This window comes from Varanus komodoensis, unplaced genomic scaffold (genome assembly GCF_004798865.1).
Source record: "Varanus komodoensis strain SLA01 unplaced genomic scaffold, ASM479886v1 scaffold48, whole genome shotgun sequence".
Taxonomy (NCBI): Eukaryota; Metazoa; Chordata; class Lepidosauria; order Squamata; family Varanidae; genus Varanus; species Varanus komodoensis.
In genome coordinates, this window is record NW_025336059.1 from 1,325,503 (window position 1) to 1,350,558 (window position 25,056).

The 25,056-nt window shown below is 51.3% G+C and overlaps 1 protein-coding gene across 4 annotated transcripts in view; it reads right to left on the reverse strand.

Annotated features, from left to right (window-relative positions):
- Positions 1-25,056, reverse strand: part of AGRN (agrin) — a 179,150-nt gene that overhangs the window by 88,401 nt on the left and 65,693 nt on the right. For all 4 annotated transcript variants that reach the window (XM_044445431.1, XM_044445432.1, XM_044445430.1 and 1 more), the window contains one exon: positions 11,643-11,678. In XM_044445431.1, coding sequence (XP_044301366.1) covers positions 11,643-11,678 — 36 coding nt within the window. The remainder of the gene's footprint in view (positions 1-11,642; positions 11,679-25,056) is intronic.

The following is a 25,056-nucleotide window of genomic DNA, read 5'->3' on the forward strand; positions in this document are numbered from 1 at the left end:
TGCTTCCCTGCATGACGTGCTTTGGGGCAAGTGGTTTTCTTGCCATTGGGTGCGACGGAATGCTCCTAAGAGCATTTAACACCCTGTCCTCCTGAGAAGGGGCTGTGTGTGACATCCTGGGTGGATTTCTGCATCAGGATTTCAGGAGAGGCACAGTGGGGTGGGCTTCTTTCTGGGAATTCCCATGCACTCGGAAAGGAAAACATCAGAGGGGTTCTAATAGACAGGCAGGCCCTGTAGCATCCATTCTGCCGGTCAGAGACCACTCATTCCATTGTCCACTGAATGGCACAACTGGATTTTGGGCAAAGGTGTTTATGCACCACATCCTTGATGTTACCACCAGTCTCAGATCGGCGATTCCTCCTGGACGACTCTTGAAGTTCAGATTCGGATGCTCTACATGCCAGAGGACCCACTCTTCTGAAATAGGGGCCTGTTTTCTGATAGCGCTCAAAACAGAGGTCTGTCCTCAGCAAAGGAGGGCACATCACCACAATTAAGAAAGGAGGAGCTGAAACGAAGGAGTAACAGACCAGGGGATGCCTGAGGCAGAAGCTGCCCTGTACCCCAGCCAGCAAATATGAGGTTGCCGGGAGGCTTTCCCAGTCGTTTCACAGGTCCAAAAAAAAGCAGGACATGTTTTCGCCCCTCCTGAAGTCTTGAAAAGTTTTCCTAGGGGCCTTGCAGGAGGCACAGGGCAACCAGCGCTCGTTCGGGGGAATTAGTTTCATGCTGGATATGAGAGAAAGAGCGAGAAAGGAGGAGGAGGCAGAGCCTTGAAGCAGAGTCTAATTATGACGAGTCAGGTAAGGAGTGCAGCCTAGGAAGATAACAAGCTTATGGCTTGGAGCAATCTTCAGTTCTGTAGGAGCCTGCTCTGCAAACGGCCAGCTCTGTTCCAGGGGGAGCAAGGCTTGCAATTGCTGATCGAGCGATGCTTAGTCCATTAGACAGAGAGCGTGCCAGTTTCAGGTTGCACCGTGCCAGGTTAGCGTAAGGGCCCACCTCGCCCTAGTGAGAGCACCAAGTTCCTGCCCTTGAGCAAAATATAATAGCATTCCACATTAATTGGAATCCATCCCAGTCTTTTCTGACTTAGCCAAGCTTCCAGAAGGGACTCTGGTCAGTTTGGGGCAAGGAAAGGAGTTTCAAGTGCAGCAGGCCGTGTCACTGGGTTGTGAACTGTGGGTTGTTTGTGGTTAACAAGACGCGGTGTGTTAGTCTTTCCCGTCAAACCCTTGACACCTGCAAAGTGAGATCAAGGGGAAAGCCTCGCTGGATAAAAAATGTTTAGCTTGGAAAGGAGGGCCCATTCAGCTTTGGTAAAAGACAAGTAAATGGAGCCTTGTATAGAGAGGGACAAAAGTATGCAGGGCGGAAAGGCAGAGAGGCTGTTCTCTCATAATTCTAGGATCAGGAAGGTTCATCCCATGAAACTGAATGGTGGGCCATCCTGGACATATAAAATGAAGGAATGCTTCACAGATAACATAGGCAGAAAAGACTTCCACAAGATGGAGTGAGGGCCACCCGTTTGGACAGCTTTAGAAACAGAGAGACAGGGCGAGTCAGAAGGGGTCTCCCGGGTCATCTAGTCTGACCTCCGGCACCAGCCGGCTCCGCTCACGACATGCCCACCATGTGCACATCCAGCCTGTCCTTGAACACTCACACCGATGGGGCCTCCACGACCTCCCGTGGAAGCCCATTCCACCCCTTGGGCTCCTGAAGGGGGACTGGGAAAAATCCGTGGAGGAAAAGGACATCCTGATGGCCATAGGCCGCCTCCAATGGGGAACATGTGCAGGACCCGAACCTGCACACAGGTCTCCTGGGGGCAGCTGGCTGGCTGGCTGGTGGGAGCAGGATGGACCATCGGCCTGCGCCAGCCGGGCCCTTCCTCCGTTCTCAGAGATGGCAGGGTGTGAGAGCCGGTGCAGCGTGGCGAGATCCAGGTTCCAGTCCCCACTCGACCATGGAGCCCACTGGGTGATGCGGGGCCAGTCCCTGACGCTCTGCCTGGCCTGCCTCACAGGGCTGTGGATGTGAAGATAATACAGGGGGGGGGGGGGATCTTGCATTCCTTGCGAATGTAACGCTGCTATTGCTGTTATTGTTTTAGCTGTTGTAGATGATGAAACTTGATGAAGAATTAACTTTGGAGTGGCTTATCTTTGTGTGAACCAACGCACTGCTTTCAGGGATGAGCGGGAGAGTTCCATTTTGTTCCATCTTTCTCATGAGCTGTTTAAGTTTCAGGATGTGTCTTTTTTAACATGAGCAGATCAGATCCATAATTAAAGATACCCTCTGAATGACCTGTTTAGGAAAGCTATAATCTGAGATGCTAATCCTTTTAAGCTTAACACACACCTGCCGCTCATCAGCCACAAAGTGTATTTATCTGTACGCTATCTGTTTATTTATCTTATTTATCCCTCGACACTACGCTCATGCAGGGAGAGGCTTAATTACACCATGCCCCTCAAGAAGAAAATATTGTACTTTGAGAGGGCTGCGCTTCCAACCTCCTTCTCTAGAGGAGGACCTGACCTCCTCTAGAGGGGTTGCTGAGCATCTTGGTTGATTCACGGGTCACCAGGAAGGAAGTGGCTGGCTTGGACGTCCTGTTTTGACACAACATCCCCAATGGAACTGTTCATATCTTAAGCACAGAAACAACAAAGCGTTTAAATTCACTGGCTGTTTATACCTCAAAATAACAAAATATTCCACTCTGGGGCAGGGAGGGGCCCGAGAGAAGCTTCGGTCTCTCTGAGCTGCTTGCTATGCCCCCAGTATCACCAGTGACCAATCCTGCTTAAAATGCCGGTGCATTTCTCATGACGTCTCTTTGGGAGACAGGATCAAAATTCAATCAGACCAAGAGGATGACTATTAGGGGGGAAAAAGAAAAGGTGCCTTAAGTATAAGAATAATAAAATAGAGACACACGCGAGCAGATCTGTGTTTCTCCCCTTGGCGGATGGCTGCCAGCGTCGCACGCTGATCCCAGCCTATTTCGTTTTTGACACAAGCCAGTATCAGTTGTTATGTTCTGCCAGAAAATTCATGGCCAGGGAGAGGGAGGGGGCGCCGGTGCCGCCGAGCCGGTTTAATGGAGTGAAGGCACGGTGATGCCTTCTTCCCTCTCCTTGCCAGCCCTTCCCTCGTATTCCCTGGATGGCTGGCAAACAGGCAGACATGCGCAAAGTCGCGCTCCCATCCGTGTGGCTTTGGAAGTGTCTACAGCTGACTTCGACCAGCTTGAGTGAGGAAATTGATCCACCCAGTGGTAACCCATCTTGCCAAGGCCTCAGGGCCGCGGTGTCCACCGGTGTCAGTTTTCCCCGTAACAAATTCACCCGGACAGACCCAGCGTTGACGATAAGCCGAGCTGACGCTCCTCGCGAGGCCCCGGAGAGGCAGCCCTGGCCTCTCCCCTCTGCTCTGGAGAAAGGAGGCAGATGCGGAGAGGCGTCATGCTGAGGAAGCGAGCGCTGAGGGGAGTGGGCAGGGGGTGAGCTCAAGACCACCAAGGCCACGCAGGAACCCCCCTTCCAAGGGCATTTCCAGCCAAGGAAGGTCTCAGCTTCTGAAGCGTGGGAAGAAAAGGAGAGTTTTGTCCTTCCTTTGCTGAGCTCCTAATCCTTTCAGCGAGCTTTTAATCCATTCAGTGCTCGGGGTGGCTCATTCCATCCCCTGGCCTGCCTCCCCGGGGGACTGCCACCTCTCCCACGCACCTGCTGCTCCCGGGTTGCCATCGCAGCTGCCACCAACGTGCCCTTGCCTACCACCACACGCAGTTTATGTATGAGGGATGCAGAAAAACACCGTCAGGGTAAGGCTGCTCGGAAGGCATCGGTATGGGGTGCTGGTACCCGCAAAGCAAACCCAGCCAGGGTCCCTGCCGGCCACACCCACAGAGGCTGCATGCTCCGTGTCACTGGGGATGGGGCCCACACACCCTGGAGACCCGTCTGGAGACGGCTGGATAGCCACGCCAGGACCCCTGGGGTGCGCCTTCCGTTCAGCACTGCGGACAGCGCCCACAGAGTCCCGGCAGACTCCCGGCCTGCCCCCGCGACTGGCAACTGCCTGTGTTCTTCAGCAAAACACCGTTCCTAGTCATGTTCAAGTCCTGGGCTGAGGCAGCTGACTACGGAGTCACGAGAAGATTTGCGCGCAGCATCAAAAATTAAGCTCCTGTGTTGGACACGCCTGCCCTTCTATGCCCACTGGACAGAGAGCGCTGATCTCGCCCCCTTTCCACCAACATAGAGGCTCCAATCACGATGAATTACCAGCGTCTTTCTGGGCCCCATTCACTGCTCACTGATGCGCTTCCGAGCCCAATTTAAAACGCTGGTTTCAAACTCTGAAGTCTTAAACGATTTGGGACCAAAGCGCCCGAAGAAGCGCTTGTGTCAGCCCGCCTGTGCTTTAGGATCAGCAAGGGAGGACGTTCTCAAGTGCCTGCCTGTGTGGAACGTCAGGTGGGGAACTGCACAAGAGGGGCCTTCCCTGTAGTGGCCCCACACCTCTGCCAGGCCTCATCGCTGCAGGCTTGTAGGAAGCCTCCTGCATTACTCCAGCCTTCCTACGATTGTGTTGCATTGTGCTGGGAAGTAGAGACAGTTGCTTATGTGGGCGTTATGTCGGACGCAGACTGTGCCCAAGTCCACGGTTGGTCCCCAAGGAGCAAAGAGGGCAACATCCTGATTAAAAACCCATCTCAAATGGATTTCTTATCCATTCCTTTCCCCAGCAACTGGCCTACAGAGTTAATGGTCGCTCTAGGAAGGACCTTCCCATATTCACAAGAAAATGCCCCTGGCCTGAGAGCTAAACCAAGGAACCCTGAGCACCTCTTTTAGATGGCACATGCCTTGCATTTTAATTCAGAAAAAACTGGAGCCCCAGATATCAGAAGTTTGGGAAACACTACATGAAATAGGCTGCTGTATTTAAATAAGCCACTGGATCCTAAGAGCAGTCCCACATGGCTGTGTGGTTTTTCAGTGCCAGATGTATTAACTTGGGGTTTCACAGTGACCAAACTGCAGAAAGGAACTATTCCACAGGACCCTCTGGTAGCGCAGGAAAAAGGCCACCCGATTTAGCACTCGGCTCAAGCACCGTAATCTGTGCAAACAAGGAGGTGGATAAAGTCTGTGAAGAAGGTCATTAATCTGTATTAAGCAATCTTGCAAGCATTTGTAGAATATTCACGAGCACTCGAATTCCTGCGAGAAAGGGCTCGAGATGAAATGCTGAGGATCAGCGGGGTTGACACAATGGGAGGGAAATACTACTTGGCTGCCTTCTGGGGGGCTCAGTTTATTCCTTTGGGATCCTCTAGAAGCCCATGTCAGCCACCAGTTAGGTGGCTTTGAAGCTTTCTGCATTTGGAAAGGTTGGAATGATGAAGGCCTGCTGGTAGTTTTGGCCCTGAAGCTCTGGTCCCACCTACCACCAGAATGTAGTCCCGAAAGCGAAAGCGTCTCCAGAGGAGAATTTGGCCCCTGGGCTAAAAGAGGCTCTGCCCCTCTTCAGGAGAAATAACACAAGGGTATGGTATAGGGGGCAAGCATGCAAAGCCGGGGGACCTCAAGGGATGTTCCACCTCATGGGCCGGAGGGTATTCCTCATTCTCTTATGCATGAGAGAAAATGCCTCCAATGCCATTTTAGAAGAGGCATTCCCCTTCCTTCCCCCCCCCCCGCCCCACACAGGAGATGAGGTCTCTAATATTTTTGCTTCAAAGATATCCTCAGACAATGAAACCAGACTTTTTGATTCAAAAGCAGTGGTTCTGTATATATGTAAATGTATGCAAAGTTAATCAATTAACAGGCGCAAACCAATTCCATTAAAATTGGGTGACAGACCCTATGCAAAGCTCAGGAAACTGAATCCAACCTCCAGTATGTGCAGCTCAGAGACTGAAAGGCACCATTAAGCAGGAAGAATTTGCAGTGTTTTAATTTGCAATCAAGTTATTGGGTCCTTAAGCCAAGAGAGATTGAAAAAGAAGCCCACTTTCCTTCCTTGCCTGCGGATGGCCCCAAAAGCCAGTAAAGTCTCAGTATTTATGGGGCTGACAAGGGAGAAAGAGCATTTTTTTCCTAATATTTAATTTATCAAGTGTTTTTTCTTTCTACCCTGCATCACTGCTAGGGTTTTACGAGGATATAAAGAGGCATTTCATCATAGCCTCCTCGCACCTGGTTTTTGTGGGCAGCCCAGGAGGAGTGACCGCAACTCTCTGGCTAACCTGCATCGGAGCCGAGGCTGTCAAAAGCCCTCTTTCCCCATCGCCTGGAAAATACCTGTTAACTCGGAAAGCCTTGTGGGGCTGAAGAGAGACTACGAGCTTCCTTGTCCCGGAAGGGAACCCTGATTGCCCGAGTAAGCAGAACCCATCGTATGGGATTTGTCCTTCTGATTCCAGCACCAACTTCGATCTCGAAAGGTTTGTGGCGGCAGAGCACCGAAAAGCAAGCTGCCCCTCTGCTGCTGGCTCCCGAGACGCTAGAGGAACCCACCCGGGTGCAGAAGAGCCTGGGAAGTGAGCACGGGCCCACCATCAATTATCGATAATGCCTGTGCAGGGTAGATAAACAAGCCAGTGTGCAGAAGAACACAGGCTGATGGATTGACTGCAGCGCCTCTCCCCCCACCCCCCCAATCCTGGCCCGATTCTGCTGGGCCTGGCGGCAGCCTTCTCCTTCCACCAACTGCTTCTCCCTCCTGAATCTGTTCTGCCCCGGAGGCCCACAGCTCGAGGGCACGATTACAGAAGGCACTGGGGACCCCAGGAGAGTTCCTTCCGTCCCTCGCGGAGCAGCCGTGACAAAGACGGCTGTGCGTGACCCATATTTCTCGAGCTCAGCTCATTCCTCATTTAAAGAGAGTGCCAAGTCGGGAGGGGCGGGGGGGAGTGCATGAGAGCCAGAGAGGGAGGGAGGGAGGGGACCCTCAGGCCTTTTAAAATCCTCGCAGAGCTCCTCACAGATGAGGCCGTCCATCAGTGGCACAGGGGATCAGCTCGTCCGCTTTTAGAGTGACATGAAGAACAGGCTAGATCGTTTCAGCCAGTGCAACGTCACAGGTAAATGGCTGGACCGGGACTCGGGAGGTCTGGGCGCCAGATGCCCACTCAGTGGCGTAGCTCGCTGGGAGACTTTAGGGCCGGTCCCTCTGCCTAGCCTAGCCTACCTCAAAGGGTTGCTGTGAGGATAAAACCAAGGGGGAAGAGAGCTTTTAAGTTGCTTTCGGTTCCTTGCAAGAGGAAAAAAGCAGGACGCACATGAGGAAGAGGAAGAAGAGCAGGAGTATAAACTGTGATGATCACAGACAAAACTTGGGAAGATCTGGGTTCTTCCATATGTCATTGACAATTTGCTCTCTTTGGTTTTGCTCATCTCTCTTTTATATTTTTCTTTCTTCCTTTTTTTTTTTTGTGGGGAGGAGGTAAAAGAAGCACTGCTAGCAGTTATAAAAGTATTTCAAACCAGTATTGTACCTCGTTGCCCTTGGTTACATGAAAAAAGGAAAGCGAGGGTGGGAATGGAAACCCTCGTGTCCCACTGGCCCCGCTTTTTGTTCAGGTGACGCGAACGATTCCAAGCACATGGCAAGCCGGAGGGATGAAAGGGCCCCCACAAAAGCTCAGATGTTCCCTACAAAGCAACACGCATCCAACCCAGAGGCAAAACTCTTTCCTTTTCCAAAGGGCTGGCTAAAAAGTGCAGTGGGCCCTTCATCTTAGGTGCCACCATCGTCATGGTATTTTGCACCCGCTGGGGGAGAAGGGGTGATTCGGTGCAGAATCTGCCTCCCCAGAAATCTTGGCTTTTAAATATGAGAAACAAAAGAAACCTGAGTTTCTTGCCATCGTGCTTGGTGGCAGTCATCTGAGGCAGGTGCAGGCAGAATACGGCTTGTGCTGAAGGCTTTGGGCACAGTCCTATACCAAGTCAGAAAAATAATCCCAGCATGCCCCAGCCAGAATGCTGGGAGCCCTGGGAACTTTTCTGCCTACTTGGGAGTAACTAGTTCATTCAAATTAGAAATAGCACACGTGGGCAGAGGCAAGGTGAAGAAAATGGATCGTGAAAGTACCCTTCCAGACACAGTCCTAAATTTAAAGGGCATTTCTCCACAGGAAGCAACTGTGCTCAGGGTGGTACAGCAATTAGAGTGTTGGACTGGGACTCCAGAGGTCTCGGTTCTAGTTTCAAATCATCCATGACGCTCACTGGGTGACTTTGGGCCAGAACGGACTCTCAGCCTAGCCTACCTTGCAGGGTTGTTGTAAAGATAAAATGGAAAGGAGGGGGACCATGTAACCCCCTTCACAGAATATCCTACAGACTCCTTCAGAGGAAGGGGATATACTTAGTAAATTAAACCAGGTGCTTCCCCACCCCCACTTTTTTTTTAAAAAAGGAGCATGTCATTTGGATGGGTTTGGAATATTAATATTTCACAGCATGAAGATATGCGAGCTACACCTACATTCATCTTTATTTTTAAACAAGACACCCTTTGTCCAATTATAGATTAATCACATTACTATCTTCATCATTGTCGTTGTCAAGCATTTGCTGCTCTCCTACTCTTGACAAAAAAAAAAGGAGGAAAGAAAGAAAATGAAATCAACAAGCCATTAATTGGCTGCTCTTTCTTAGAACTATTTTGATCACAAGCATGTTTTGAAGCAGGGGGTGGGAGACAGAAAACAAACTGCATATGCGGAAGGTTGCCAACCAGCATGTATCTTATCTGTCTGAAAAACAACTGCATTATAGCATGTAATGAATAGTAGGGCCTGAAAAGTCAGTGGAATCCAAATTCCCAACCGTTCTTCCCATAATTTGCACATGTTCCATAACCTGCCAAGTTCCATTCGGGGGTTCCAGGTTTCATTCCTTGGCACCTGCACCAAGCGCCCTGCCTCACCCAAACCTCTCCCTCCCACTCTGAAGTCCTGTCAGTTTGGCTTTGTCTGCATCAGTTTCAACTTCATCAGCAGTGCCCTTTGGCAGTTTTAAGCGGTCTGGGAAGTAAACTGGCTGGAAAAAAGCAAAGAAACACTGTGCCACAAAAGCAGATCTGTTTGCAACCACGCATGAGAAAGTGTTCTTGGACCGTTCTGTGCCTTGCAAAGCCTGAGCTGCCAGAACAAAGCAGAGCTAAGCTTTCAAAGACCTCTCCAAACAGGTGAAGGCGCACCTTGCTAAACTGGAATTGTTCGATAGCTCAGATCTAAGGTCTCACTGAGAGCGCGCTGCAGATAAGACCAACTCTGAATTATGCTTGGGCCTTCCAAGTTGGTTGCCTGAACAGAGTCCAAACCCAAAGCACAATATCCGAGTCCAAAACATGTTCAAGTGCTTACAGCACCCTCCGCCCCCCATGCAGCCTCCTGCAAGAATGACTGGTTCTCTCACTGCCTCTACTGCAAAATTCGGGGTAAAATGCTTTGCAGTTCTAAGCCCATCACCACTGCTTCCCCCACTCTGTCAATTATGACAAGTCCTCTCAATGCCTGTTGGTTTCAAAACACAGAGACAACATATAATTTCGACAAGGGCTGAGAAAACTCCAAAGTGATGCCAATCCCCTTTCTTGAAGGGGAACACGCGGAACCCATTAACAATGTCTTGCCAGTTCAGTGGGCAGGTGGATGCAATTTTCTAGGGCCGCATATATGTATCCTGATATTAGAGAGAGCTATATGAATGCAAAAACACAGCCTGCTAGGGGTCCAGTACATTATCTGTACAAGGGAGGTTTACATTGGCAGAGGTGGTGAATTTAAATGAAATATATATTTAGATATACATATATGGATGAGCTGGCTGGAAAGCCAAGCACAGAACTGAGTCAGGATTTCTCGCTCTCTCTCGAACACACACACACACCCCTTCACCTCACTGGGCTACAGAATTTTAAAAGGAATATTACAAGTAGCTGAATAAGAAAGTCAGAAATTCTTCCTTATCCGCAAAGAGTCCATTCCAGTTCAGATCACACCCCTGCCAAGATCCCATGCTGGCTCCACCCACTTCCCCATCAACACTCCATTCTGGCTCCACCCACTCTCCTGCCAAGATCCCATGCTGGCTCCACCCACTCTCCTGCCAAGATCCCGTTCTGGCTCCACCCACTTCCCCATCAACACTCCATTCTGACTCCGCCCACTCTCCTGCCAAGATCCCATTCTGGCTCCACCCACTTCCCCATCAACACTCCATTCTGACTCCGCCCACTCTCCTGCCAAGATCCCATTCTGGCTCCACCCACTTCCCCATCAGCACTCCATTCTGGCCCCGCCCACTCTGCTGCCAAGATGCAAAAATGACAGGATGCAGAAACACATCAGCTGGGCAGGCCCCCTTTAGGGGGCAGCCCTCCCCAGCTCCTTCTTGGCCAGCCTCCCCCATCACGGGGCCTGAGCGCACCCACCGCACTGTCGTGCCCGGCGCATGGCTCCCGCCACACGGCCAAGCCCCCGTGCACGTGGGCTCCGCACACGAGACAACGGAAAGCCGTAATCGGCAACGCGTGGAGTGGCCCTTGTCGCTGCTCTTCAAACTACTCACACAGCTGCTCGCATGACTAGAATTCCATCAAGAGGAGCCGGGAGATGCGGGGGGAGAGAACGCTGGCCTTGCGGGGAAGCGGAGGGGGGGGGGGGGGGGCAGGGGCAGGGGCAGAGAGCCAAGGATTCCTCCCGTCGGTTTAAAGGGTATGTTATGAACTGAACTAACAAAACGGGTGCCAAGGTAAAACAAAAACACAGCGATCATATGGATGGAAGAGAGAAGAGTCACCGGAAGGACTGGCATTAAAAAAAAGAAGCTGGTGGAGTTTTTCGTTCCGTTTTGTTTCATTCGGAACACCCTGATCCAAACCCCTCCGGACTCAGGAGCACGGTGACAAGGACGGCCTCGGCACTCCCCACGCCCGACAGGATATTTGGGCAACCCTTTTCCATCCCCTTGGTGTCCCCTCCCTGCCCCGGGTGTCCCCCAGTGCCTGCCAGCAGGTGCAGAGACAACCAGGCTGGCTGCGAGGGCGGAAGGACGTCCCGGTCGCAGCCAGGAATCCGGCCTTTCCCACGGTTACCCTGGCAATCTCTTCCAGCCAGAAGATTGCCCCCCAACGGAATTAAAAGAAAAACAAATTTGCTTAAGATTCCGCCCTCCTCCAAGCAATTTACAGTAACACACAGAATCCTCTCCGCCCTTGATACTCACAGTAACCCTGTGAGGTAGGTCAGGCTGGGAACAACTGAACATTTGCAACTTGGGGGACTCTGTAACGTCTAGCCCAAGGCCAGCTCTGTGGGGAAATGGCAGAGGTGCACAGAAGTATGGGGGTTGTTATTTGATTATTCCTGCCGGGAAAGCATTTCCCTCTGGCTGAGAAATCAGTGTCCGATTGGGAGCCCTGATGCAGCAGGAGCCACGGTGGCTGGGGAATCAAGGTCGTCAAACAGATCACAGGGGGCTGTGCAGGGCGGGGAGCCCACGCCAGAAGCATCGACTGTCAGGGCTTGTGAGATTAGCTTTCAAGTGATGAAAAGTCCAGCGTCAAGAATACAATTGGAACCTTTTGTAACTCACCATCCTGAGGCTGTGGGAAGTAGTTCACCGGTTTGTCTGCAAAACACAAAAGGGACAAGGATTACAAACTCAAGAAAACATTTCCAGACATGAAAGGGGCAAAGGCGTCTTTGCTTGCGGCTGGCTGGAAGTTCAGGACTTCGAACTAGGCCAGCACTCTGGCTGCCCAGGGTGGGAGATGATTCTGCATCCTCCTCCAGGACTTTGAAGTGGATCGTGGTGGTGGCCGTTTGCTCGCATGACTGATTTCAAAGGGGCTGCTTTCCCCCCGCAACCGGGATGGTTTCTCCTGAGGTGGATCTGATGCTGCAGATTCCAAATGAACCACCCCGCATACCCTTGGAAAAAAGAGGTTGCCTTCGGCTTCCCTGCATGAGTACCTGTTCTGGCCCATTTTATGTTCAATCAGCCACTGCCTTAGGGCAAAGGAAGCAATTCTGCCATGAATTGGCAAAGCAGTCCCAATACAGAGTGATGCAGCAGGGTATTAGCTACTTTCAAACAAGTCTGTCTGTCTGTCTGTCTCGCTCTCTCTCTCTCTCTAACAGTGACTCAGGCAGTGCCACGGGGGCAGACTCTTCCAAGATAAGGTTGTTTTTACTCTCCACACTAAGAGCAAAGTTTTGTGGGCCTTCAAAGCCACACACACCTCCAGTTCTAATCCGAGAACAAAACCTCTGCAAAGAGGTTTGGGGAGCTGCTGGTGGGGTCCACAAAGCAACCCTGGACATGTATCTCTTCTGGTCCAGGGGAATTATGGGATCTGACAGCAGCTGCCTTGGGCGAGTCAATCCATCACGGTCCCACCTGACCCCAGCTGCGACGCAAATCAAACTATTTATTACCTATCGTGAAAGGGCCTCCCCAGACACTAATCCATCAGGCCCATTTGAGCTGATTGGAGACCTGTGTTTGGAAAGACGCTGCCTGTGAACCACTAAGGGGAGTGGGGCGGGGGGGGGGGGGGGAGCTGGGGGGTAGAAAGTGTCATATCCTGGACAATGGTACAGAAGCTTCTAGTCAACAGCAACTCCACCCACATCAAAATATGCTACAGAACAAATGAATGAACAAAGGAGAGATGATAGATAAATAAATGAGAGTGGCTTTTATTCATCCTGGGGAGTCAGGGTCATCTCTGGGACACAAATTGCAAAGACAGCAAAGGGAAGGGTGCATGTTCAAATCATTCCTTTAAAAAAAACCTCCCTGTAGGTGGAAAACTAACACGTTGCGGAGAATGCTGGCTTTTCTGTGTGTGGGGAGGTGCGAATAGCGGGAGCGGTGAATCAGAAACTGTTTCAGGGCTTGATTCTGCTCATTTTATAAGCTGGACATTGGATGATGCCGAATCCAGATACTCACAGGCTGCGTTAATCCAGCACATGCCTCATATACAACCAAGTTAATGTTCAGAAACATCATGTTATTTGCTGGAAAAAGCAAGGCTGGATTTCTGTGAACCATTTTGCACATCCTGACAACTCAGAGCAGGAGCCGAGTATGGACTGCCAGGAAATAGTGATTTGTTGTTGCATTGTGGGTTGTCATTACACATGACCCCTGTACTATGGTTTAACTGAGCACAGTAACACGAACAACCTGAAATTTGCAACCCAGCAATAAACAATTATCTCCTCTTCCTGGGTCGTTTGTGGTTAGCAACTCTTCATGAAACCACAGTGCAGGACTTGCATGTAATAACAACCCATGATTCAGCAACAACCCATGATTCAGCAAACTCAACCCATCCTCTGGGTGGTAGTTGTGTACAAACTAGGCCTCTGTTAGCTAGGGTTCAGTTTGAACCATGATTCAAGAGGCCTGGTAAAGATCTCTTCAGTGCAAGTTTCTAGCCCTCAAGGATAAAATCAGGTAGGGTCACAAAGAGCAGCATTTCCATGGGTTGCAGGAGGGAACTATAGGGTGGAGGGAAAAGAGTGTGGCGATCAAATGCTACCGTCCTCATCGCAGAGAATACTCCCACCCAGCTTAGGAAGGAAGAATGCTCTCCCAAAATAGAAGATGGTCACCGCTTTTCCCACATGACACTCACTCTCCCCTTCCAAAACGGCTGTCCCAAGCAGCACAGCCCATGCACCTGCCCCCGCACGGCTCCCCCGCACCCCAAACGACACACACGAAGCCTCTCCTGGGCCAGGGCCAGGCCAAAACGCAAGGAGAAGCTGCCTGCAGAGAAATTTTATTTTATCTTCTGTTTATTATATTTCTATCTCGCCCTCTTTGCTTTCAAAGAACTCAAGATGGCTTACAGAATTCTCCTCTTCCTCTCAGTCTTATCCTCACAACAACAGCCCTGTGAGGTAGGTTAGGCCGAGAGTCTGAGACTGGCCCAATGCCACCCAGTGGGCTCCGAGGCCGAGCATGGACGAGACCCCAGACTCAGGGTGACCCCATGCCTGGGTGCCCTCCGAAACGTCTGGTCCAAGCAGCCCCGCTCGGCCCCGGCCAATTCCAGGCCGTGGCTTCCTGGACGGAGTCCATCCATCTCGCATTCGGTCTGCCTTTTTCTTCTTCTGTCTTCAACTTTCCCTAGCAGGATTGTCTTCTCCAGGGAATTTTGCCTACAGGTGCACTGCTTTTATACACAAAGGTTCATTCCGAGCTAGCAGGGCTCAGGGGAGCCTAAAAAGAGCCCGCCCAGACGCAGCCGGCGCTCCGTTCAGTCTCGCCCTCTTCCACACCCATCTCGGCAACTCACAAGGCTCTGCAAAGGCAGAAGCAGGACGTAAAGACAACAGCCCCTCCCTCAGTTCTTCCAAGTAACTAGGGCTCCCAGATGTTGCCCTGGAGCCAGCGGGGCTGAACTGGCTGGAGGAGGCAGCGATCAGCAGCGCCTAGCAAAACCTGGGTGGGGCTGGCCAAGCGCAAGAGCTGTGCTGGATCAGACCCCAACGTGCCCCAACCTCTTCCAAGTCACGGCAGCACCAATGTTGCCGGAAAGACGGCGGACTTGAGACGACAGCAGGGATGCTTTTCGCTCTGCCCTCCGGTGGTCTCGTAATCAGAGAAGGGTCTGCCCATCTGAACAACTTCATCTGCTCTGAAGCAGCTCCCCACGGACTCCGGCAGAGAACAGCCTTTCCTTCCCACCTAATCCTTTTAGCAGGAGATGCCGGAGAGCTTCCCGCTCCCCTACAGCACAGGAAGTCAGCCCTGGACTCCGTCAAGGCCAGCTTTGGCCGTTCCAGGGGAAGGCATCCTCCCAGAGGTTTTGGCCTGCAGCGCCCCTGAGCTTCGGTCCCTACGCCAACAGTCAGGGTTTGCGGGAAGGAGCTGCCCAAAGGATCGGATTTATTTAGTCCGTTTTTATCCTTTCTTTGGAGAGCACAGCTTTCTATTTGCCAGGTAGTTTAGGTAACCCTCTTCTCTGGTCTGTCACAACCCTATGAGGTAGGTATGGCCGTGAGCCAGTGTTGTGCAACAGGGACCCTCAGGGACTAGAATCCAGATCACCCAGGTCCTGGTGGAACACTTTAAGCGCCGCACCACACTGGCCCTGCTCTGGGGGTTTTCGAATCCCTGAGGGTTTTCCTGAAATCAAATGCCACCATCTCCTCGGTCCGTACGGCCCTTTTTACCCTTCTGCCTAATCCTGCCCACGCATTAAGTTCAGTGACGGAGCCGCGTTCGCTGGCTCACCAGCAAGAGGCGTGAAGGTGGCAGGGGCCGAGGGGTGGGCTTCCTCCGTGGTGGCCCCACCCCGTGGCTTTTGCCACCACTGGCTTTTACAAGAAACACCCCGGAGATGTTTCTTCCCGTCTGCACTCGGTGCTCCACAGCCATGAGCTGCCGGCGCGCGTGCTTCCTTGCAACGGGTCTGTGAATGCTTTTGTCGTGTGTAAGGCGCTGTGCCCTGGCGGGCTGCTACAAAAGCTTGGAGACAGATAAGCCGAGGCGAGAGAACTAGCCGAGTCCCCCCAACACCACACCCTCCCGGCCTGCCGCCTCCCCACCCCCTGCCAGCGCCGTCCACAGCCGCTTTCCCCACTGTCCCAGCCACGTGCTGAGAGAGACACCTACAGTTGTTGAGGAAAAGCAGGACTGCGAATCCCAGGGTGGACGTGGCCAAGAGAATCAAGCATATGTTGCAAGGGATCATGAAGTATCGGACCACCAAGGAGACCTTGTGCTGGTACATCCGGTCCCGCTCCAAGGAGCCAGGCCCCAGGGGATACTGGCAAGCAGTCATGTTGCTGCCGGGGGCCCAGGCCCCCGCGGGGAGATCCAGGGCAGCTGCTGCGGGGCGCACAGAAGCCTCTGCCTGCCGGTTCCCAAGATGGCAGCTGGCTAAGTGTCCTCAGGGGCTGCCATTCTCCACCGAGCAGGCACGAGGGACCCCCTGTTTCAGCTGGAAGGACATAACCCTGCACAAGCCATCCTGAGGTTGTAATCCAAAAGTCGCCAAGCCGAACGTGACGGCCCTTCCGTCAAACGGCCTCCTACATTTCGGACCGAGCACACCCCTCTGAGGCAGTTGCGGATCCCGCGGTGCTGCTACCAGCAAGCCATTTCTACCAGGAGCCCAGCCAAATCCAGGAAGGAAATGCCAAAATGTCCCTCGATTCTGTAGCCCCGACCAGACCCATCCTCAGATTAGGACACACAACCCAGGTGGGGAAACAGGAAGGGTTCACTCCATCCAGCACCTGCTCCTTTCGAGAGCCACTTGATTGGGGAAAACTGGGCACTATAATCCTCGTTTGGAGATCAGTTTCCACTCAGGTGAAGAGAGGATGCTGTCAGCAAGCAAAAGGAGGGCGGCTGGGCAAGAGACGGCTGATCCGCACCGATCCGTGAGTGTTGCTAATTGAGTCTTGGGGAGTTCTTGGAAGGCGTGGCACGCTCGATGGAACTGCCAACTCGGTTGCTGGGTGGTCTTCGGTACTGGAAGGAGTTCCTTCAGGCCGTGCGCAACCTTGGTGGACGAGTGTGCATGTGTGAGAAAGACACTGGTGAAAGAACAAAACAGCCTTCCGTGTAGGCAAAGTTAATCAGGAAAGCAAACAGGTAAATCCCCGGAGCTCCTCCGAGCTGAGCAACGGGGACAGCCGCTGCTCTCCTCCTCCTCCTCTCCGCTTCCTCCTTCAAAGGGATGCCAAAGTCCATCGGAGGCTCGGCTCGGCTTTCCTCGACAGCAGCTGGTGACAGCCTCTCTGGCTTCTCTGCGTCTCCCCTCGAGTTCCCTCCTCCGAGGGAGAGGCTACAAGAGACAGATGCCTGACTCTGGCTGCTGGCTCTCCATCAGCTCAGACGAGCTCGCACACCGCCACCTTCTTCCCGTGCTGCGCTGACATGCCGATCCCTCCCAGAGAGAGCTGCCGGTCCTTCCCACTCGCATACCAAAATATATCCGTCGCCACACTGAAAACGAAAATCAGCGCCAGGAAGGGCATCCGCGCAGGAGAGGCGCAAGGGGACCAGGTGCGGACTCCCGACTCCAGAGCATGGGCACTAGGAGGGGTTTGTGCTCAGCATGGGAAGGAATTGGGAGCAACCAGGCATGCCACACACGCCCAAGTTTCCGGAGCCCCCTGCCCACCGCTCCGGGAGGGTGGGACGGCAAGCGAAGGCGCGAGGGGACCGATTACCGTCTGCAGCGCGAGCCGTGCCTCTCCAAACAGCATGTAGCCGCTCCATCCATCCCCGACGTGGGGCTCTCTGGGGCCCCGCTCACAAAAAGGAAAACCCAACCGCGACGTTCAGCTGCCACCAGGCGAGGCGGGGGAAGCGGGCGAGAGCGAGCGCATGGAGAAGGAGAAGGGAATAAAGGAGAGGAGGGTTGCTTCGAGGTTCGCTGGGGGTCTGCTCCTCTGCGGAGGCACTCCGATCATCGGCGGCGAGAGATGGAGAAGCCGTAAAAACAAAGGAGAGGAGAAGGTGGGGGGTGTGGGAGAGGAATTCTCTGCCCAGGTTTCTCCGGGGAACGGTTCTCATGCAAAGAGGCGAAAGGATCCGGTGCTCGTCCACTGCCTTTCAGGAATACCTCTGGAGCCATGGACACCTGTCAGCGTTTCCAGAGCGGAGAGGGAGGGGGCTGGCTTCTCCCTGCCTCCCTCCAAGAGACTGAGAGGGAAGCTGCCCCCTCCCTTCCTCGCCACCCAGCCCACCCCCCTCCAGCCCCGCATCTCATTTGTGAACTCAAGATGTTGAAAGGGGCGGAGAAGACAGTGTCAAAACTCATTATGTGTCTCTTTCTCCCCCACTCCAGAGCTCCGCTTCACTTCTCCATGCGCGCGCACGTGTGCGCGCACACGCACACATGGGGTTGGCCAGCTCAGCAGCTGATTTTGGGCAGTCAGAAAAGCAGGAAGGGATCAGCTTGCGAGCCCTGCCTGCTCCGAGGGGCACAACAGATCACCGGCTTTGGGGGAAGGATATTTCCATTTTGGAGGAGAGAGCTGAAGTTGTGAATTGGGTGCAAAAAAGACAAGCGCGTGGCCCACGTTTCACAGGGGGAGATCGAAACTTTTTTTTTCCCTACAAGTTGAAAGGGCATATCGAAAACTGAGTTGCTGTTTGTAGCTTGAGACGGCGATAGCACGCTTTCAGAAGGATGGGTAAAAAATGAGAAGGTGGTTTATCAACAGTTATCAGACGTGATAGATAAAACTATGGCTGTTTTCACACACAACGCTAAACCACAGTTCCTTGCTTTAGTGTTTAGTTCCTGCCTCCCCCACCAGTTTGTGGTTGTGTTGCCAACCTTCAGAGACATTTCAGTTTTTTACTGAGCTCCTCGCTTTCAGGATGGGCAGCCACAGAAAGGAGGTGAGGAGAAGCCATGGTTCTGGGTTCCGACATCACAACAAGCCAAACAAGCTCAATTATGTAAGCCCAGTTTAGGGGCAGGGAGAAAAGCACAGCTTATATTTGTGTCCATGAATGCTTGGAAGTAGTTGCTAGATTGGGTTCAACTAGCCTTGCTTCTGTGCTTACCGGAAGTGCGCTGGGGAATAAAGTGCTTTTGCCAAAGAATGGTCTGTGTTTTGGAAGTGTGAGGTGCGGGGCGGGGGGGGGGGGGGGAACCTGGCAACCTATGAAACTTAGACAGGAGGGACCTTACGATCTCTGTACATCCCTACATTCCTAATCTAAATCCAGTTTAAATATTTTAAAAATCCAAAGCTAAAGGGCCTTGAAGTCATCCATCCATAGCAGACTGAGAAAGGCACATAAGCACCCGATCTCCATCTTCTGCACCATTTAAATCATAACCATTCTTTCAAATACACATCTAGACATAAGTATAAGGCAGCCTTTATGCAAAGGAGGGTCCTCCTCTTGGGGGACGCATTTCCTCTTGTTTTGGGGGTTCATAAGTATGTGGGCCAGGGTGAGTCCTCTTAGCTATTTGAGGGAGAGCAAGCGCCGTTGGTTCCCTGGGGGATTTTTAGCACAAACTGCGTATAGTTGGCTCCGGAAAGTTCTGTCGGAGAAGCAAGTGGCCCACCAAGCAGCTACGGGCCCCTCTAAAAATGTGGCAATTTCTCCCTCGCCTCAAGGAAGAGCCCTCGTAGAGGGCCAGAGGTGAAGGCTGAAGTACCCACCGTGGGAGGTGTCAGGGGCCACACCAACAGCAGGTGTAACTATCCATCCAGTTACCAGGTTGACCCCAGGTGATCGGTGGTGGATAGTAACCCACCAGATCCCTGCCGATTTCTTTTTTCACAGTCCCAGCTGAGTTTTTATTGTCTGCCGTTTTTGTATTTGTTCTATGCTCTATCTTTACACCTTCAAAACACCTCAGGATAAAATAAATGTTCAGGAAAAAAGGGCAGAATCCAATGTTAGCTCCGTGTGGAGAAGACCCGTTGAGGTGAATGGGGCTTGAGTTAGTTGTGGTTAATTGCGGTCTCCTTTGTATTAGTCGCACATAGAGAAGACCCTCTGGAACAAAAGGACATAAGGTAGTTGCGGCTAACATAAATCCCCTTCATTTTATAGGGCAATTCTACATAGGACTAACATTGGATACCACCCATCATGTTAATTAAAACTTTAATAAAACACACAATAACAGAAACAAACAGCAACAACCAATTAAAGACCCCTTCAAGAACAATCTGCCCATTAATTGCTTACTCCTGGTAATTTCCTGCCCCAATTTATCTATCTCCCTTTGGGGAATGCCTTGTTACTTATTGTCTACTTACAATGGGAATCTCTACCCCTCCCTTCTAATGAATACCCAAGTTGGATTATGAGTAAAGCCAAAGCAATGAAAATAATGAGAATATGAAAACAAAATTGAAAAGGCGTAACATTTTCTTCAACAAACAAACAGCGGTGCAATGAACAATAATTAAAGATCAAACATATGATTTTTTTTTTATCTTAGTGGGAGGAAAAAATGGTTTTCGCTTGGCACCTAAATGACACAGGTGCAGGCGCCAGGTGAGCGTCTTTCATAATCAGAGGCCTGCCACCGAGGATATAAGCTTCCCTGGACACACCCCTGATTGTGGCAGCTGAGAAAGGGCCTTCTGGTGAAGGTCTCAGAATGCTGTTAGTGTGAGTTACTAGAATGATAATTCCCACAGATCTCTGGAAGTTAACTCTCCCAGCCAGTCCTGATCCCATTGGCCCTAGGGCGCATAGCCAACGGTCTGAGGTAACGGACACACTCCGACAGCATCTAAAGGGTTGGCAAGGGAAAGAAATACACAACGGACCAGAGTAAGGTCACATTTTAAGACTCTGACCTGAGTTTCTGCAGCTGACCTGCTTTTCCCGAGTTGCATAGGCGGCAAGACAATTCTTTTGTTACCTTCTCTAATGTTATTTAAATTTAGTTGCAGGAAAATACAGACAATTAAAAAGCTGGCCAAACATGTCCCTTTCTCCCATAGACTAAACTAAAGCACAAAAATACACATTTTTCAAGGGAATGGCGCAGGTTGGAAGGGCAGGTGCATTCTAGGAAAAATCTGGATTTGCATATGAATACCTGTGCACAAAATCCAATTCCATCCATGAAAGGACAACAGAATGGAAGCCACCTGCTAATCCGCAAAACTAAGATGGAACCGAGGCCCCCGCATCCCTTCTGGAGAGCCCTGGCAGGGCATCTCCGGTTCCAAGTTCAGGTGGGGAACTTGTAGCCCTTGTGATATTGTTGGATTCCATGAGCTACCTCTGGATGATGGGAGCTGGAGTCCAATCTGACCTGTAGGGTCACCAGTTCCCAGTCCTTGCTCTTAAGGGAAGGGCCCTTCTTCTCGCATGCATGCAGCTCAACCCACCACTTCACTCTGGGAACTTGTTCTAATTTACTTATTAGCTTTCTACCCCGCCTTTTTTCTTTTTCAAAATTCAAAGCAGCTTAGAGCAGCCTCCTCCTGCTGCTCTCCAGCTTATCTCCACAACAACAACCCTGTGAGGTAGGCTCGGCTGAGAGTCTGTGACTGGCCCAAAGTCACCCAGTGCGCTCCATGGCTAAAGGGGGACTTGAACCCGGATCGCCTGAGTCCCAGGCCTGCGCTCTCAACCACTACGCCTCACCGGCTCTTAGCACGGAGGCAAAGGAAACAGCCCGACAGGGGGCTACGTTGTAAGCCGTCCCAAGAAGCCAAGGCATGTGGTGACGGCGCATAAAAGCTTTAAATAGATAATGAATGAATGAACAAATAATCAGGTTCCTTTCCTTAATCCCAGAAGCATTTTGATGGGGCATGAGTGTTAAGGTGTCCTAGAAGCGCAAGGGACTATTATTCCATTTTCTAAGCATGTGTACACACAGAGAGAGAGACACACACACACACATCTGTGGCACTGACACTCTTCCTTTGCCAATGCCACACTCTCTAGGGAACACTGGACCTCATCCAAAAGCTTTAAATCTCCCAGCCTCTGTCTTCACCCCTGGAAGAAACGAAAAGAAAAAGAAAGCAAGCTGCAAACACTTCATTTGCATGTTTCCATATGCAAAGCAAACCTAGCAAAGCCCAGGGGGATGGGAGGAATGTGCCCTGAAAGAAAAGATGGCCCCCACAGGGAAGGACAGAGGGAAGAAATATATTCAGGAGAAGGTGAAGTCCCCTCCGCCCTGCGTCCCTTTCCACGCTTTGACAGACATGACCAGCATCGTCGACAAGGGCCAAGGAGTGTGTGAGAGAAGACGAATTCGCCAGCAGTGATGAAGCTTCCCTGGCACAACTTTTAAAAGACTCACAGGGGGTTCCTTTCCATCTGTTTCTAGGCTTTAGGCTGCACAAAAGGATCATAAGATCAAACCTTTTTCCACACCAAAGGGGGGGGGGGATCCCGTACATCGAAACATGCTGCCTCCAGAAGAAACGTTCCACTTCCTCAGCGTAGGGATAGATTTTTTTTAAAGGCTACAGTTCCGTTGGGGTTGTTCCTTCGGAGGCGCATTCAACACTAGGCCCACCCACTGCTTGCGGTGTCGACGCAGAAGAAGCACCCTGTGACCCTGGACCCATCGAGATCGGTCTTCCGCACGCTGCCAAAAGCAGCTTTCCGGGGTTTCGTGCAGGAATTCCCTTACCCCGCCTGGAAATGTTGCAGACTGAGCCAGTGGGATGCTGCTCAGGAGAAGAGTGCGGTGGAAGCGGACGCATCTAGGATGGAACCCTGAGAAGGATCCAGCACCTCCGGAAGTGGCCCTTCGTGTTGCTCCAACCCTGCACGAGTTCGGGGACGGGACGAGACGGAGCGCCCAGCAAGAACCTCGCGGTACGCTCCTTTCATCATCCAGGGCGCTCCTCTAAGGGAGGTTTGGAGGGAGGCGGCCATTTTTGGGGTGTGCAATCATCTCCACTTATGGAACGCGCTCCCCAGAGAGGTCTGCCAGGCGCCGTCATTTGTTTTTCGGCACCAGGCCAAGACCTCTTTATTTAAACGTCATTTTAATTAACTGTTAGTTTATTTATTGGTTTTTATTTATTGCCGGATGTGTCCAGTTTTTATATTTTTGTATTGTTATTTATTTATTGGAAGCCGCCCCGAGGCTTATGCAAAGGAGGCGGCATACAAGATCCCCCAAATAAATAAATAAATAAATAATCAATCAATCAATCAATCAATCAATCAATCTCTCTAAAGAGGCCTACCAGGCACCAGCACTGCTGTTTTTTCAGCACCAGGTTAAGACCTTGTTCTTCTCTGAGGCATTCGGCAGCAGATGAATATTTTTAATCAGCAATATTTTTAACTCTCTGAGGCATTCAGCAGCAGATGTGGAGGTTTTTAATCAGCAATGAGCTTTTGTTTCGATTATTTAAAATGGTTTTCTGATACATGTCTCTGCGTCATATGCTTCTCTACTCATAGTGCTTTTGTGGTCTGCAGCATGAATTTTTAAGGTTTTAAACTTTGTAAGCTGCCCAGAGCGCTTTGGTTATCAGGCAATATAGAAATGCGACCAATGGATGAAATGAGTGAACAAAGCGAACCCAAGGGGCTATTTGTTTTGACTGGCAAATGTGGCCAGTCTCTGTCGGAAACCTTTTCCATCACCACTTAACTGGAAATGCGCAGTCTTGACCCTGGAACCATCTGCAGTCAGAGCAAGCACAGTGAAATGGAGTACAGTCCCTCCTAAATCCTACCTCAGAAACACAGAGGGAAGAATTTGCAAGAAGTACTTGATCTGCAGGGTCAGAAAGGAATGCTGGGCATTGGATTTCCTTTTATACTAGAATAGTAAACACCTCTGTTCACATCTTCTCCAAACAGAGCTGTAAAGCCTGAAGATGATAATGGAACCGTGTCCCCATTAAGCCCCGCGAATCTCTCTTCAGCGTTGTCTTTGCACATTCATTCATGTATTGAATTTCTATCCCGCCCGACAGCCAAGCTCTCTGGGTAGTTTACAACGATCAAAACCTTTGCACGCACACACACACACACACACACACACATCAGTGTAGACACACATACATAGCTAAAGACGATCTGGAACCATCGGCGACGAGAAAAATGCACGCACTCCATTAAAACCTCATCCTAGGTTACCAAATGCCCGAGAGAAGAACAAAGAAAGCTCTTTTGCAGGCATCCTGAGAACAGAAAAGGAGACTCGTCCTGCCAAACGTCCACCTGGTCCTGCATTCCCTACCCCGCAGAGGCCAAGCTGTGTTTCCACCAACTCCACAGGCAATGCATGACGTCGGCAAGAAAGGGCACAACTAGGGTCGGGATTCGGGGCACAGGCCAGAGCCCCACGGCTTGCCGGATGGCTGAACGACCCCCAGAGAAGGCCATGGCAGGAGACGCTGGGGGAACGTGTGACAGGAAGTGAATACGGGTCGAGGCCTTTCACCCCACAGCAGGCTTTTGTTAGCCTCTGCCTTTTAGCAAGCCCCCAGTGGGGAGAGCAGGGCAGCAAGCCCACTGTGGGAGAGGGGAAGGTGGTGGAGCACCGGGGGGGGGGCACAGGGAGGAGAGGAGAGGAGTCGCCTGGCCCTGGGCTTCTGCACGCTGCTCGCTACAGCCGTCCCTGTTGCTTCTCCCCAGCCCAGTTATTCAGAGGGATCCTGCTTCCATTTTCAGCTAGGCACAGAGATGACAAGATGCCCTGAAAAGGCCATCTAGTGGCAAGGAGTTCCACGCACTGATACTGCACTGAGCACTGCGAGCTGCGGATGGGAGCAGGAGGCTCCAGCATCAGCAGGCTTCTGGGAGCTAACCATGGTGCTGAACCGAGTCTGCAGCTGTAGTTGGGCACCCGGAGAGCTGCTTTGACTTGTGGGAGGCCAGCTGGAGTGTCTGGCATCCCCATTCCAAAGTGCCCCCTGCTGCCTGTTTCTGCATGTTATTCCTGCATATTCCATAATCCCAAGCCCAAGAGAGGAAAGGCGGCGGAGAAGGAAACCCTCCAGGGTAAGGAATCTGAAACTGAAGATTCAGATTAAAAACTGTACTTTTACGTAGCTCAGAATTAATGTTAAACATGAAGGATGCACTCCAGTCTTCCCCCCGCCCCAGCCCCTACTTTAAGACGAGCTGTTAGGAATATGGTTTATATGACATATGCCGTTTGGATTTTCATAAAGGCACAATGCTTTCAGGCTCTGATAACACTGGCAGTGAATTAGGGAGCGTATGAAAAAACTCATTTCGGTTCAATCAATGCACACACAGAGACCAGCACAAACCAACATACGTTAAAAGACACTTTTCCGTTACCACAATGAGATAAACTACCTGAATTCAGGAGGAGGCCAATGTTAAACACAGAAATTAGAATAACTAAATTGTGCTATCTGTAGAAACAGAGGTCACATGGGTAAAAAAGAAGTCTATTAGCATAATAGAAACAATAATATAACTTTACCAAAAAAAAAAAAAAAGCTAGCTAACATTTCAGTTGATTTTTGACCATAATTTACTCCTTTTGCATGATCTGGACCAAACATGAACTTAGTCT